We start from the raw sequence: 16,986 nt of genomic DNA, 5'->3' as shown, positions 1-16,986 counted from the left end.
TTTTTGTCCCAAGGCCTTACCGTAAAGAAGAACAAATGTGTATTTAGCTGTGCAGAGTTGGATTTCCTGGGTCACAAGGTGACGACGGAAGGCATACGTCCCAAGGCCGAACTGCAAAACACCATCGTGAATCTGTCACCCCCCAAAAGTAAGGACGAGATCAAATCATTCATGGGGATGTTGGAGTTCTATGGAAAGTTCATAAGGAACCTGGCAGGCAGGACTTACGCCATCAGGCTACTGTTGAAAAAAGAAAATGAATTCAAATGGAGCCAGGAGTGCCAGAGGGAGTTCGAGGATGTAAGGAGAGCACTCGCTGAAGCCCCCAGTTTGAAGTCATACGTGCCCAACCGGGCAACGATCCTCACCACAGATGCAAGCGCCAAAGGGCTGGGAGCTGTCCTCACCCAAAAAGGCGAGGAAGGAGAAGAAACCATAGCTTTTGCCTCAAGGTCGCTCCAGAAGTCTGAGAACAACTACTCAGTTATCGAAAAAGAGGCATTAGCGGTATCATGGGCAGTAGGAAAATTCAGAGACTTCCTGTGGGGTACACAGTTCACCCTCCGAACCGACCACAAGCCGTTGGTAGAAGTATTCAGCAAAAAAGGTCTGGATGCCATCTCCAGCAGGATAAGGCGTTGGGTGGTCAGCCTCCAGGAGTACACGTTCAACGTCGAGTACGTCCCAGGAACGCAAAACCTTGCAGCTGACTGTCTATCCAGACTCGTCAGTGAAGAGGAAGCGAGGGAAATGCAAGAAAAAACGGATGAAGAAGAAGAGGGATTCATGGTAGAGAATGTCTGCACCATCCAGAAGGCGTTGGGAGAAGAAACATGGAGAAAGGCGCTGGATGAGGACAAGATACTGGAGGAAATTTGCAGAAGAGTGAGAGATGGATGGAAGCACGGCGACAAACGAGATGAAGACCTACGGCCTTACCAGGCTATTAAGGACGAGTTGACCATAGTTGACGGATGCCTGTTCAGGGGAACGAGGCTTGTACCACCAGCAACTGTGAGAGACAACCTGGTCGAGATAGCCCACGAGGGGCATTTGGGTATCACCAAAACCAAGCAAAGACTCAGGGAGAGTTATTGGTGGCCGAACATGGACCTGGTCACCGAAAGGAGAATCAGGGAGTGCATTCCATGTAGCAATAGTGACAAGGTCCTGAAGCAACAGACGCCACCCATGGTGTGTAGGCCGCCCCCGTCAGGACCATGGGATGAATTGGCATTAGACATCGTGGGCCCAATGTCTGGTGAACTGCGGACGCCTTACATATTGGTGCTCGTAGATTTGTATTCTCGGTGGCCAGAGATAAAATTCGTCAATGAAGTCACGACCAAGACAGTCATCGGATTTTTACAGGAGGTGTTCATCCGAGAGGGGCTCCCCAGCAACATCCTCACTGACAACGGAGTACAACTATGCTCGAAGGAGATGGAAGACTTCCTAGTAGAAAGAGGCATCAGACACAAGCGTTGCGCGTTATACCACCCCGAAACCAATGGCATGGTCGAACGTTTCAACAAAACACTCAAGGAGAGCATCCAGTTGGCCAAAGCCAGTGGCATAAGCTGGAAAGAAGAGGTGTGGAGGCGCATAGAAGCATACAGGTTCACGCCGCATCAAACGACTGCCGTCACCCCGTTCGAACTGCTCTGCGCCAGGATACCCAACACTAAGCTTACCCCAGGGTGGATGGAATGGCACAAGGGGTGGTCGGACCGAACCAAAGAAAAGGATAGCCTGAAGAAGCATGAACAAGCCATGAAAGTGAGGAAGGAAGGATACGACCAGCGCAAAGCCACACGGGAGGTCGAATTCAAAGTAGGAGACGACATCAAAATCAGAGCTCCCACAGGGAGGGCAAACTGGTCAGGGTACAGCAGTCCCACCAAAATCACTAAACTATTTAAGAATGCAGTCAAAACTCAAGAAGGGAAAATATGGAACCTGGGGAGAGTTGTAAAATACCACCCTCCAGCGGAAGTCCCTGAAAGTGCAAGGGGGGGAGAGGGTGACCCAAGACTGGACCTTAGTTCCACCACCATGAGGCCGTCAAGTGTCCCTCACCCAGGCCACAGGCCCAACAGGAGAGTGACCAGACCTCCCAGGCATTTTGATCAATATGTAATGATGTAACCGTTGCCACTCTGCCTACTGTAAGCTTACACCCTCACTGGGTCAGGGTTCCTGTGTGCTATACTCCCCAATACTCGTTCTTTTAGTCACCCCATGTTTTCTTTCTGCTCATGTTGTATTTAATGTTTTCAATTTGCAGGGAAGGGGGATGTGTGGTATCTCCCTCTTCTTTCCACCCCCGGCGTCTCTGCGTGTGATGGTGCTGCTCGCGGTGACATCACTTAGAATGTCACCGCGACCAGCGTTCCAAGGCGAGCGCCGGGGACACCAGCTGAGGAGGCTGCATTGCGAGGCTGTGGCTGAGGTCGCAGGTGTTTGTACTTACTTAATAAACACTCCTGTTTACATACGTGACGGCTCCGACTGTCATTTAAGCCGTCACCACAGTAGGCCTCGCAGACGGGCATGTGTAGCAAAATGGTGAAGTATCTAGATGATTTTGTTTTTGCTGTGGACTGGTATGAACCACGGGGAAGTCAGGCGAGAGCATTTCTTTAACATGGCTGCATGCTCCTGGCCTCCCCAGCCCCCCAGACAACATAATGACTGTCTGTCTGTGATGCTCTTCTTATTGTTCAAGGAGCCTACATACTGCTTACAGATTTCATTTATGGTTAAAAATGTGGTTAAATTGTTCAACTTTGCCCGCCCTCTGTACTACATCGCCAGCAGCAAAAGAGAGCCCTGCTGCAGCTGGGAGCATCTGCCATCCTGACACCGCAATAATGAAAATGTCCGTAAAAAAATAATCATGTCCCATTAACAGTAGCACTGTGCATTTGTTTTGAGGTATAGTTTTTGCCCTTTGACCAAATATTTACCTCTAATTATATTATTATCCGAATGAAGTTATATTCATAGTCTTAATGAGCCGCACTGATTTAAATTTGTGACTGCTTCTGCAGCCATTAAGAATGTTTACACATTTTGGGTCTGTAAACGAAAAGGAATATATGTGAAAGCTATTGTCAAAAGCGATCTCACTTTGCATTGCAGTCTATGGCTTATGAGAATGGCTGAATAAGCTATGAAAAAAGATATAAAAGAGCTGTCTTTAATTCGTTTGATGGATTACATATGAGGCAGCGAAACATTACTCATAAATACCCTGAAAGCCTATAAATCTCACACAGGAGCAAACTGAAAACCTGGCAGCTATGCCCATGCCAGCCACAAAGCAGAGCACCCACCCCCTAACTAAAACAACTACTGACTGCCCTCCGTTACCGAGGACTGCAGTCACGCATTCTGTCTCCATTAGTGTCCTTCCATTTCTGGTGTTTTGCAGCAGTTTTAAGATATTCTTAGAGTTTTTCGTTGCTCAGTGGGAAGTAATTGGTAATATTTGTATGTTTCCTTCATCTTCATTGCTTGATTTTACTTGCGTGATGTGTCACTCGTAGTTCTTGAAATGTTACTCATAATTGCATTGAAACTATGAAAATGTCACACATAGCAATCAGAAACCTTGGCAGCTATGTGAATGTGGTGGTGCCCCGATGGCTGTTATCTATTATATAGCCTGCAAAACATGTAAAGGAAAGAGGATAGACGACGTACTGCAGGAGAGTGGGTTGTGTGAATGAAGTTTAAAACACTATTACTGACATTTTAGATATGTTTACTTTAAACTTATAAGGTTTCTTTGAGTCAGGGTATAAGTTACATTAAAAAGTTGCTGCTTTAGTACTACAGGAACATTTAACACCGTGTGACCAAATATCCCGAAATACTAAAAAGGGCCTTTCACTTGCATGTGATGAGAATAGGAGTACACATCATTTTAAAATTCACAAGACAGGCCAATCTTTGTCCCCCATTGCTTGTTGAGTCCTAGGCATCTGCAGGCAGGACAGCTAGGAGGGCGTGGTATCCAGTGTGCTCACCGTCCTCTCCCCCCCCCCCAAGGGGCGGCAATCTGAGGGATAACCCCGGGCGCCACAAACTCTAGCTACGCCCCTGGTGAAAGCTCTGTACCTATTCCACCAAGGGACGGGTGGGTCACTAGGTGATTGCAGAAAGGGGGAGGGGAATTGATATTCTGCAAAGTGGCCAAGAGAGATAGAATTGACACAAAAGGGGATAATGAGTTTGAACTTGAGCTGAGTTACATAAAAAACAATAAAAGAAATACAGGAAACTAGTCAGCACAATTCATACAAAGTTTGTGTGTGAACCACAGATGATGCGTAAATTCATAGATACCATAAAGAAAAGACTGGACTGCATATGCGTGTCACGGATGTGCAATTCTAAGCTCCCAACATTGACTGGAAATGTGCGCATATCACAGATGCCCAGCGTGCCCCAAGTGTAATGCAGCAAACGTGTGTGCACCACAGACACTGCTTGTCCTGTTGACGTATGTCGACAACGCTCACATTGTTACGCACCACAGTGTGTGCATACCAAAGAAGCTTAACCAACTGGCAAGCCAGAGAAACAAAACAAAAAACTGTGCTCAAAACCAAAGCAGTATGGTTACTGATGTGGAAAACTTGAAGATGCTGTAGACCTCAATCCAAAATGGCCGCTGACCTTGGAAGAAGAAGAATGTGATAGTGCCGGAGTTTACTGGTGTCAAACCCGATTCAATATGGCCACTGACGTTGGTAGAGGGTGAGCGTGGTGACACTTTCCTACTCTGACGCTGGAGTTCTCTGTGTGCCTGCACTCTTCCTTCTTTGTGACGACAACCAACAAAGGAAAAGGGTGGGGAATACACGCTGGAATGCTGAATGAGAGGCCAGGTGCACTAGCGTTTTGACTGAGAGGGTGAGTGTTCCACCAAGAAAGAGACACGTGGACAAGGTAACACGTGCTTGCTGAAACGGTGGGGGAGGGCTAATAACACACGCAGATCATCATAGTGTATGGCGCGTGACACTGATGAACGCAATGTCACACCTCCCAATTTCTGTTTGAATGTATTCCACTTGCCGTCAAGTACACAGCCCTAAACCCTCAGTTTGAAAATCGCGGGGAAGTTTCACCCAAAGTCACGAAAAAGGAGGGGGCACGAAAAGTCACACAGACAAACACTGGCCTGCACGTTTCATTTTCTTCCTCCCCGACGTTTCCAACTGGATTGTATTACGCCTAGAATACGGGCTGGGCTGCCTCTGAAGTGCGTGGGTTCCTCATTGTGGCCAATTTGTCGCCAATTTGTGGTGACTGACACGGTCACAATGAAGAGACAGGAGACGTGCCATGCTTAAATCTTGAGTTTACTGGCCACTACGTCCGCAGTCCAGCAGCAACTGGCACAAGAAGAACATCACCAGAACTCCAAACCCCACACACATTCCACATTCCAGAGGGGCAGTTCTGGAATGTGAAATGTGTAAGAAAAGACATCTCCACACTCTTATTTCTTGGGCTCATCCTGAGAGCTGCATGTAGATTTTTTAAGGACTGCGAATAAGCAGCATCAACCATTGCAAAATTGGTGTCTGGTTGGAGGAACAAGCCTGCACCAGGTTACTGTTGGTGTAACCCAGAAGCTCATCAAAAGCTCTCATCAACTGTACTGAGTAGGGATTGGGATCTGAACAGGTCAGTATGTCTGTCTGCTTATGAGCTAATATTAATGTCAATGGGAAAAAACTTCTTATTACCCATTTCCCAAGGAGAATATATCCATTCCTCCTTTTTAAAACTGGCTTTAGGACAATTTCCCCTGAAAACCTATATTTGTCATCCCATTTCTTTAGACAAAGGTGGACAGGATGATCACTGAAACCTAAGCATATCGCTTTCTACTTTAATGACCTGATCGCAGAAAAAATCAGACGCCAGGATGTAATTAATTGTCAAACCATTATCCGAAGTCCCAAATGTCTTCACTAATAATCCTGCATTGGTATCTATCTCATTAATTATAGCTAAATTCTGAATCATAGCAATTTATTAGGCACATTTCCATATTTGCTGTGGGTAAAGTGGGGAGTGGCATCTCCCTCCCTGTCAAATAAACTGCATACAGTTCTGGACAACTTATCACAACAGTGAGCATTGAAATCACCTACCACTAGTGTATTAAATCAATTAGGATGAACTGCACAAATAGACTCAATCACCAATGAGCCGACCATCAGTGCCATATTACCTTCACAGTTATTATTATAGAAGTTAATTCAAATCCAGTCCCAATCATTGAGATATGATAGTAGGGGGATTCATTATGAAACTTTAAAACCTTTATTCTAAGTGTATTGGCCATCAGGTTTAAAATATCACCTCTCGCTCGCCTCGCCTTATAGGGAATCGCTGGGGTTTGGAAGAATCAGTAGCCATCTAAGAAAATAGGACCTGCTTTCCATGTTTCATGAAAACATAAGATATTATGGTTCACCACTAGACTTATCCAATCTGGATTTTCCAGCTTCTGCCTTAAACCTGCAATATTTTATGAGATAATTTTCAACCTAAGTGTATCCTCCCCCATCAACTCTGCCACCCACCAAATCCTAGAATTAGGTCATTTGCTCTCCTGTATGCCTAAAATGTTTTGACCAGTCCATCGCATGACTCCAAACCTGCATATGCGGAATCATTTTTAACACCAGCAGACTTAACCAAAAATGTTAGTGGTTCACCCCAGACAACAGCTGACATTAAGCAAAAATGAATGTTTAAAAAGTCACAAATTAAGTAGATGACTCAGAGTCAAAGATGTTTTTTCAGTCAAAGCCCTGACCACCTGGAATTGGTTTCTGGGCAGACCTTGCAAAATTCTATTTCATATTACCATTAAGAAAAAGCATGAATTTTACAATGCATAGTGAATTTCTCTTCATCTCGGTTAGCAAGTAAACTAGTGCCTAGAAATGGTTGAACTGTACTTTACTTTCTTTTTTAGTACATAGACTTTCTTTACAGGTTAACAAAACCCACATAAAGTGTGAGCACTAGGAGGGGGGTGAGCAAAAGGAACCAAAAACAAATCTATAGGTGTAAAGGAGCACTCTTAGCACTAGTGGGGCAGCTCTATTGAAGAAAAACATACAAAATAACTGCACTAAGAGGGTGGCGGTGAAGGAAGCTCCCACTACTCAGGACTGATAAAACTGGGAGGTCACTCCTGGAAGTAAACCCATACTCCTCAGGTCGAACAGCGCTGATTCAGTATTGCTGAAGGAAGCTTGCATTTCTGGAGTTCTATATCAATGGCAGGAAACTTGTGATGGAAGCTCATGCATCTGTCACATTGCCATAGCAATGCTGTAGGAATCCCAAACTGGCCGTACCCTATAGCCTTTGACTGAGTTCATCTGGAGAAATTTCAAATTCTCAAGTCAAACAGTGCTTGAGGAATCCTGACATTATAATCATCCCCTTCTGCCCAGCATTCTTACATTTATGTCTGTGTGCTAGACTCACCGTCAGAGTACGCTACCCCTCCCGGAATGATCCTCTTCACATACACTCCATACTCCTCTCCGCAGAACTCCCTTATACCGCCAATGACTTTAATACCTGTGAAAAGGAGGTAATAAAACTGTCAGGGATATGGAATTATAAGAAAGAAGTAGCAAGGGGAAGAAAGGGTAGCAATGCTAAGAGGAGGTATAACAAAGGTGGTGTGGCCAGTGTGGTCTCACACAAGTACAGGTCGGATGTTCTACCTAAAGTGCACAATAGAGAACTGCACAGTTGGTAAAACACAATGATCTACAATGAATATGTGGTATGTACCACTACCTTTGCATCCATAAACAATATGGTAAAATGCTCTTCATTCCGCATACAAGGATCAATAAGGGGTCATACCAACCACACTAACTCGTAGATGCCTGGCACAGCAAACCTCACTCATTGGATTTAAGGCTTGCTCCTTAGAGTGGCCCAACTTCTGCTAATTTCAATATTCCGTATGACTTTATGTTATATCTCCTTCTTGCGACTCACATCTTATATTTTAATATATCACTAGTTGATCCAAAACCCTTATAAATCAGCACTGTATTGTCTTGCACTTTTAGACCCAGAGGGACTGGGTGTTCAGACAGAGGGTCTGATTCACATACGGCCGCTGCAAATCGCGACGGAGGCCCCGTAGTCGTCGGGGAGTCTCCGCACTCGGGATGGAATTTCAGCAATGATCTCATTGTGAAGATTCTACCCCGAGAGTGACGTCTCCCCAACGACTGCATGGCCTCCACCACGAACACGGAAGCCCTTTGTGAATCAGGCCCTGGGCGTTTACTGGGTGGTACAAGATGCCCATAGCTTTGGAAATCAAACCAGGTTTCTGCCCACCTTCTCTCAGTAACAAGGAGGTGAAGCCTGAATGTATTTTTCTTTTCCAGTGCTATGAAGGCTTCCAGACACTGAGCTAACTAGAAACACCTTGGGTGTACATATGCGTCAAAACAACAACTAACAGGGGCACTATTTTCAGAATTTTTTGAATCGCTGCAGAATTACAAGGAAATCATCAAGAAGCCTCATATGACAAGAAATGGGACGGATGGCAATTCACAAGAGGTTGTTAAGAAAAGGCTTGCATATAAATAATAATATATCATCAATCAATCTCTTACCATACCTGGTGAGCCTCGCTATGCTTTGTTAGATCCCTGACAACGACATGCACCAGAAGGCAAACACCATCCTCCCCAAAAGAGTTTTTAGGGTGCTGTAGACACTTTACTGTGGAGAAGTGTAATTTTACGCGTAATGTTTTGCTTCAGACTTTCTTTTAAAGGTGCCATAGGAGTACATTATAATCCTGAGTAGTATGCACTCACGTGCATTCTGTGTGACTAATTTAGGACTAAAAGAGTTCATGTTCAAGATGTAAAAGTATTTCTCTGTTCTACAGTATTTTTCATGTGTATTAAATATGTAACTGACAATTTCGAATCTCACACTGACACCTAAACTGTAACGTGTCCCTTGAAACATGTTTGTGAACTGATCTAACATTACCTTTGTAATAATAACTTAGTAGAATTGCTTATTCATGATGTTGAGTTTTGAGAGAATGTGTTTTATGAGACAAAGAGAAGCTGTATTGAAACTCATGTGATGTTAAGTTAGACTAATGGTAGGTCTGAGGTTGTATTTAATTTGCTTCCTGACTAGAGTTTAGCTTTGCTTTTTGCTTGTACTGTGAAATGTTGCATGTATTTGTGTTCCCATTGCAGGTGGACAACAGATCGTTAGTTTAGAGGAGTCCATTGTTTAGTCGATAGCTAGGCCTGGGAAGGAATGCAATAACAAAGAAGAGATGAATTCTTGTTGAAAACAGAGATGGCACCAAGGACGTGTGGGAAGATTACCGTGTCAAGCAGGAGGTGGAGAAAGGAGCCAATGAAGGCAGCTGGGATAAAGGAAGGTTACCCAAAGTTTGTAGGAGGCGCTTGTATTGAATGGTTGCTTTTGCACTAATGAAGTTGGAGACAGCTGACACTTCTCTGGCAGACACTATGAGGTACAAAACTCTCTCAGTGATTGCAGCATTAGTCTACATGACCATAGTTAGAGCTTCCTCTTAGGAGGACTCTGCCAGTTGACACCTTTTATGTTTTCCCATTTGAACCTCGCTTATTCTAGATTTCCTATTTACACAATGTAGGGATAGTTAGGGAACTTTGGGATTTTTTCCTTTTAAAGAGTTAAATAACTTACATTTTGTCTTTTAATAACCTATGTGGCTATAACCAAATTAGTAGTTTTCTTTTTGTTGCATAGGGTGAATCAGTTCCGGAGATTTGGCTTCATCCTATTCTCTTTGTATTTTATACCATCATGCTAAGAGTGATATTTTTGAATCTGTTTCAAAATTTACAATAAACGAACTAACCAAAAGCCGTTAGGATATTGTTTTCAACACCTCTCCAGATGGAACAAAAGTACATGACCCAGAATCTTAACACTAGAATCCAATAGTAAAATTGGCCTGTAGCAGGACGGCAGGGATCAATCTCCCTTTTTAGAAATAGGGACAACAGTAGCTGTCCTCCAGGAGTCTGGAATAGGGCCTGACACATCAGAAACATTTGTAAGCAAGGTAGCCCACATATTATTATTAGATTTAAAAATATCCGCTGGGAAAACGTCAGGGCCTGGGAACACATTTCCAAATGGCAAGAGTCACTTCATGGATGGCAATCGGGAGGCTTTGTGGGTTTTGGGGAATCAAACAATGGCCCATTCCTGTATTAATGGTCTTATTTTCAGATTGAACAATTTTAGAAAAGTGGGACGCCCAAGAATCATCTGTCATTAGAGAATCAACTTTTGGAGCATCTGGCTCTGAAAAGAAGAGTCTATTTGCTAGTTCTCAGAACTTTGTGTTATCTCTACCCCTCCCTGCCATTACAAGGTCTTCCCATGCTTTATTCCTAATTTCACTTTTCCTCTACTCCAAGGTGGTTTTATAAGACCTTCTTGCATCCTTGGCCTCTTATATTGAGCAAGGGTGAAATTTAAGGGCCAACATCAACTGTTTATGGGCAGCCAAACAGGCGGTGTTAAACCATCAGTGGGAGAGTACTCTCTGAGGGACCTAGTGGAGAGTAAATTATCCCATATAGACCTACAAATGTTATTAACCTCAACATGTATGATATTAGGTCCTATCTTCTCAGATAGACAAGTTAAAATAGAGTCAATGGTCTCAAACATGATGTCTTCGTTAAATACGATGGGATCAACCTTCTCCCATTTTATCCTTAATCCTTTATTTTTGGAATAAGATAAGCTGTCCTTATTTTTTAGGCCTTTGGGGTCAATGTAGGAATTCAGTGCGATAATAAGGGGATTATGGTCGCTTGCACATTTACCGACCACTTTAAAACCAAGAGGTAGGAGAGAAAGCTCAGCCAATACCACAAGTAGTATTAAAATCCCCAACCCATATTATGTGAACAATGCGATTTGTTTTTCCAGTAAAGGTCTTCTTAAAACCCTTCTAAATTGTCTATTGCATTACTCAAGTTCTGGTTGAAGATATTAACATAGAAATTAATTAACATTATATCGGGGTCAGCAGGGAAAGATAAAAGAGTTATCAAAAAATGAGGAGAAGACCAAAGTTCCAAACCTGAAATGCAGAAATTTGAACTGAGGAGAAAGTAGCAATGCTACCTCTACTCTTCCCTCCTTTGAAGGCAGGGCTGCCTGGACAAAAAAGCGATACCCATCAATCTAAAACCTTTCTGTCATCCGTATTTCTTGATAGCAAATAAGTTAAGAGCCGTTTCCAAGCTTAACCCAATGAGGATTCGCAATTTTTGGGCGAGGTCCCACAATGTTCCAAAAAATAAGATGGAGATTATTTTGTGCTGGACAAGAGTCTTGAATTATGGGCAACTCTGCTTCATCCTGTAATTGGTAAGTTCCATGTAGTGGAGGTTCAGATTCAAAATCTTGTGCTGAAGACAGTTTTCCTTCACCCAGTGATTGGGGAATTCCTTGTGTCAAAGATTTTAAATCAACATCCCCTACAGTTTGACACACCAACAAGGTCGACTTATCCTGCAAAGAGAGTCAATCAATCAATTCCATCCCTTCCATGATTTCATATTGGTTGGTCACTGAAACATTATAAGAACCCTGCATAGTATGACACACAATCATGCTCCTATTCCTATGCTCACTATTATTTGTTAACGGGAAAGTAGGCCTATAAAAAAAATAAGGGGTGAAACCGTATGCCCTCTTGATTATTAGTCAGGTGATTTAAATGATGTAGAAGATAATTTACAAGCTTTAAATCTCTGAAATATATGACAACGCTTTCACCAATTCATTTTTTTGTTAAATCGGTCAATCCACCCTTTGCTGCTGATGATTTTTTTTTATTGTGCAAGTCCTCATAGTGGTTACATTTAAAATGTAACCAGTGAGTAGTCTTGTGTTTTAGAGCTTCGCTTTCCTACCCTGTCCCACAGGTAACTGGGGTATTTTTTTTTTTTTTTTTTATTTCTTTATTGAATTTTTTTACATTTAATGCAAGCAGGGCTGACCTCATAAATAACACAGAATCCATGAAATCAATAAATAAAGGAGAGATAAATCCAGAACCCAATAAGAACAGAAAGGTCATTGTCCAATAAAAAAAAAGAACAGACATTACATGGTTACATCTGTAAAAATAACATAGGACAGAGATCAAAGACATTACATGCAGGAAATATTAGAGTTACCCTGGAACCTACGCAGGATCAGTTTAGTGTCCCCTGAATCCATTGCCCTAAAGGCGCCCAGATCTTTGCACCCAAAACTCTTTTTTTCTGGCCCTTAGTCCTATAGATAGCCATTTCTATGTTGTAAGTGGCTAAGAGACGGGCTCTCCAAGTAAGAAAGGAAGGGGGATCTGGATTGATCTATTTTCGGGTGATACATGCCCGCAAATTTGCCATGGAAATGAATATGAACTTTCTCTTCCCTTCTGGGAGTTCATCAGAGGTTACCCCAATTAGCACTAATTCCCCTGTCAAAACAATTGTGGGGCCACACAGTAATATAAGAAAGGTCTGAATTGCAGATAAAAATGAAGACAGTCAGGAACAGGAAAAGAACATATGTAGTGCGTCGGCTGCAAACAGACCACATCTACTGCAAGATGTCCCCACAGTGGTCCCCCATGTACAGATTTTTGAAGGACTATAATATAAGTCAAACAAGGCCATGTAGTGCTGCGTGCGGGCTCTACCAGTAATTAATATAGTGTTGGCCAATACAATAGACTCCTGTAACTGATTGTCATCACTACCCAACTTTTCGTTCCACCTCCCTTGGTGATCCTCAATATCGTCTGGAAGTGAAGATATGAATAAATTATACTAATATCCTATCTTTTTTTTACTAAAAATGCTGTCGATAAGCGGAATCCTCCGGAGCCCAGAACAATCCTGCGCGCATATTGTATTAAAAAAGCTATGTATCTAGATATACTTGAAGAAATCATTGTCGGTTAAATTATACTTATTCGATAACTCCAAAAAGGGGATTAACTGATCATTCTGCCATAGGTCACCTACACAAACAATTCCACAATTATGCCACCTGGTCATAACATGATCCTGAAAAACTGAGGGAAAAATGCTAGAGGAAGACAAAGGAGTATACAGCAAGATCTTCTCAATCCCCATTTGGCGCTTAATTATCCTCCAAACCCCATGCGCAGCTTTTAGAATCTTAAACTTTGTTTTTTTTAAATAGCTAGGCTCTATAATTTTTAAAAGGCCGCCTCAACACTCCACCCCCATTGCAAATTCATAAATTGAAGGTGAATGACTCAATGGAATTCGCACCTTTACACCAATTATGAGCGGGGTAATGAACTGTAACGACGCGAGATAATAATACAGAAAGTGCGGGATACCCCAGCCGCCCCTGGTCTTTGGGAGCATCATTTTCTTATAAGATCTGTGCTGACGTCTGTAGCCCCACAAGAATCTAGCTGCCATCCTTTCTAGTTGTTTAAAACAGGTCAGAGGGAATTCTAGTGGAATTGTACTAAACATATATAGGAACTTTGGCAGGATCATCATTTTTAAAACGTTACAGCGACCAAAAAAGGATAGATGAAAGTGATCGATACGTTCTAACGAGGAATTCGCTTTTTTCAGGGCTGGGTTCAGATTGAGTTCTGGGATAGCCGAGACTGGGACCGTAATTTTGATACCCAAATAGGTCACTACTGAGACTGTATTTAATTGTGGTGGAGGATTCTGGCCTACATACAAAATTTGGGTTTTCTGTATATTTAATTTGTAGCTGGAAAAGGCACCAAACTGAGTCGCTAGATCTTCTATTATTGGGATTGCCCCTTGGATATCTGTTGTCATGACTACTATGTCGTCCGCATACGCGAGGGCTCTATAACTGGTACCGGCAACTTGTACTGGTGCTATATCCTCTGCCTGATTCAGTTTGTTTAAAAAAATATCGATATATAGAGCAAACAGAAGCGGAGAGGACGGGCATCCCTGTCGGGTGCCTCAGTAAATACTGAAAGGAAGAGGTTTTTTTGGTCCCATTTTAATATAGGAGGATGGGGACTCATAGAGTGCTCTTAAAGCAACTATCATCTTAGGACCGAAGCACCCTTAACAGAAGCAGATCCCAGAGACTTTTCGGCATCCAACAGGGTGATTGGACCCTTGAGCCCAGTCCATTAACGCGATCACCCGTCTAACATGATCGGCCGTATCCCGATTGGGGATAAAGCCATGCTGCCAATGCGAGATGATTGAAGAAATTGTACCTGAAAGTCGAGAGGCTAAAATTTTTGAGAAAATCTTGCTGTCAGCGTTGATTAACGAAATAGGTCTATACGAGGCTGGGTGAAGAGGAGGTTTCTCTTTTTTGAAGAAAGCCATAATGGTCGATTGTCGCCAGGAAGATGGTGCTGACCCTTTCTGTGCTTCCAAACAAGTAAAAAGTAAATCTTGTTTTAGCACCTGGCGGAATGTTCTATAGAACTCAAGAGGGATACCATCCGGTCCCATAGCCTAGCCGACAGCTAGAGAAAGAATAGCCAGGTCTATTTCTTCCCATGTAACTTCTTCATATTATACAGCCGCCTGTATAGGAATTAGCTTAAGGATAGTATCATCACCACAAAAATTTAAGATGGAATCGGATGAATAAGATATGCCCTCCTCAGTATATAATTTACTGTAGAACAATCGGAAAACCTCCAGGATTTCATCAGGTTGATCATGAATTAGTCCCATCTCATCCTGTATTTTATTTATAGAATTAACTGCTTCTTTTTGTCTGATTTTTTTAGCCAGAAGACGCCCTGAATTTTCCCCAACCTCATAAAGTTGTGATCTAAAAGCTGCCACCTGCTCTGCAAGCTTAGAAGCAAAGATCTCATATAGCCTAGATTTATGTACGGACAGGCCGACTTTAATGTTTTCGGTGTCCTGTGAGGTAGTAATGGCTATGGCTAGTTTTGCTAGTTTTGCTTCCCACTCCTGCACTCCTGCACTTCCTTATAATAAGTAGCTAGCTTATCCCAATACTTTCTTTGCTTGTTAATTGAAAAAGAAAGTCTCCCCACATAAAAGCGTCCCGAACAATTTGAGTAGAAGCAGAACCACAATTAATGTAAAAAAATTCCTTGATCCATTTCCCCATATACTCAATGTAGAGTGGATCTACTAAAAGTTTACGTTCAAACGACCAAGCAGATACGTTAAATAGAGACCCAGAGTCTTTTGTAATCTCTATCACAATGGGGTTATGGTCGGAGATTATTCTAGGAAAAATCTCATGATTGATGTTAGTAATAAGATAGGAGGGGACAAAGAAGTAGTCCAGCCGGACACATTTCGGGTGGGGCGAGGAGAAAAAAGTATAACCCAAAGGAGTCGTTTTTTAAAAGAAAACCAGCATCAGATAACCCAAATTCAGTTACTAAACCTCGAAGTGCTTTATAGGTCTTTTTTTTAATCCAATATAGAGCGAGTCAGACCGGATATCAAAGTTTCCTTCCAGATGGATATTTAAATCTCCACAGAGTATTAGAGGAGCCGGCCAACCAGCTAATTCTATGCTGAGCAGGTTTAAAACATCTGGGTCGTCTGAATTTGGACCATAGATCGAACAGACGGTCCGAGAATTACCGTCTACAGAGATTTCGGTTATTACCCACCGACCATACTGATCTGATTTCATACGTTTGTAGTAGTACTTTGACGGGTACATCCCAGTACTTGCATACCTAGATCATTAAGCCAGCCTCTGTCATTCCATGTCAGGTTGGTTTCCTGTAGACATAGTAGGTCTATCCTCATACTCTGAATTATTTGTGCGCAAATCCCTCTTTTCTTCCTATTATTAAGTCCGCAAACATTCCAGGAACAAACCCTGAATTTACCTATAATATGTTAAGTAGTGCATGGACAATAACACAAAACTGAAGTTTTATCTAATTTCGGGTATGGGATTTCAGTCAGATAAGAGAATCGAAAAAAACATTAGAGTTACTGTCTCTCTTACAACTGAGAGATCTGCCCTTGCTTGCCCCACCACCATACCACCCCACCCTCCCTCTGGTGCCCCCCTCCCCCTCCCCCCCGAAGTCCACCCACAAAAGGCACAGGTACTGAAAAGTCCCTGAAAATGATGGCCAGAGAAGCATTGTGCGTCTCGCCGTTCGCTTCCCATCTCTTAATATATCAGCCTATAAAACAAATTAACACAATCATGTAAGGGTAAAGTCAGGCAGGAGCTGCAAGGTGTCTATATGCATACAGTTGTTGTGATTTTGATTAGGGTTTGGATTTTGATGATAAATGTCTCTTATACATAGCAAATTGTGCGATCCCCCCCGGTCTCCTTTGGATCTCCGCACCACCTGGTGGGCAGTCATTTGCGGCAAGACTGGCATGATCAGTAAGACCCTTCGTGATTTTCAATCAATCAATCAATCAATCAAAGCTATTTATAGAGCGCACTACTTACCCAGAGGGTCTCAAGGTGCTTGGGGGGGGGGGGGGGAGTGCTGCTACTGCTCGAAGAGCCAGGTCTTGAGCTTCTTTCTGAAGGAGAGGTGGTCTTGGGTCAGGTGCAGGTCGGTCGGGAGGGAGTTCCAGGTCTTGGCGGCCAGGTAGGAGAAGGACCTTCCTCCTGTTGTCGTTCTTCGGATGCGGGGGACGGCGGCGAGGGCGTGCCTGGCTGATCGGAGATGGCGTTTGGGAGTGTAGAAGTTGACGCGGCTGTTGAGGTAGCTCGGGCCTTGATCGTGTAGGGCTTTGTGTGCGTGGGTGAGGAGACGGAAGGTGATTCTTTTGTTGACGGGGAGCCAATGCAGGTCTTTCAGATGTCCGGAGATGTGGCTGTGTCGTGGGATGTCGAGGATGAGTCTGG

General features: G+C 43.1%; 1 protein-coding gene across 1 annotated transcript in view; it reads right to left on the bottom strand.

The window, feature by feature from the left end:
- The window catches only part of LOC147685423 (syntaxin-binding protein 4-like), a 986,001-nt gene extending 970,179 nt beyond the window's left edge, over window positions 1-15,822 (bottom strand). Inside the window, exons 1-2 of the mRNA XM_086939786.1 lie at window positions 15,741-15,822; window positions 7,531-7,626 (exon numbers count right to left, since the gene is read on the bottom strand). Coding sequence (XP_086795912.1) covers window positions 7,531-7,626; window positions 15,741-15,822 — 178 coding nt within the window. The remainder of the gene's footprint in view (window positions 1-7,530; window positions 7,627-15,740) is intronic.
- Window positions 15,823-16,986: the final 1,164 nt, after the last annotated feature.

This window comes from Lissotriton vulgaris, chromosome 10 (genome assembly GCF_964263255.1).
Source record: "Lissotriton vulgaris chromosome 10, aLisVul1.2, whole genome shotgun sequence".
Taxonomy (NCBI): Eukaryota; Metazoa; Chordata; class Amphibia; order Caudata; family Salamandridae; genus Lissotriton; species Lissotriton vulgaris.
This window is presented reverse-complemented; position numbering and strand designations above follow the sequence as displayed.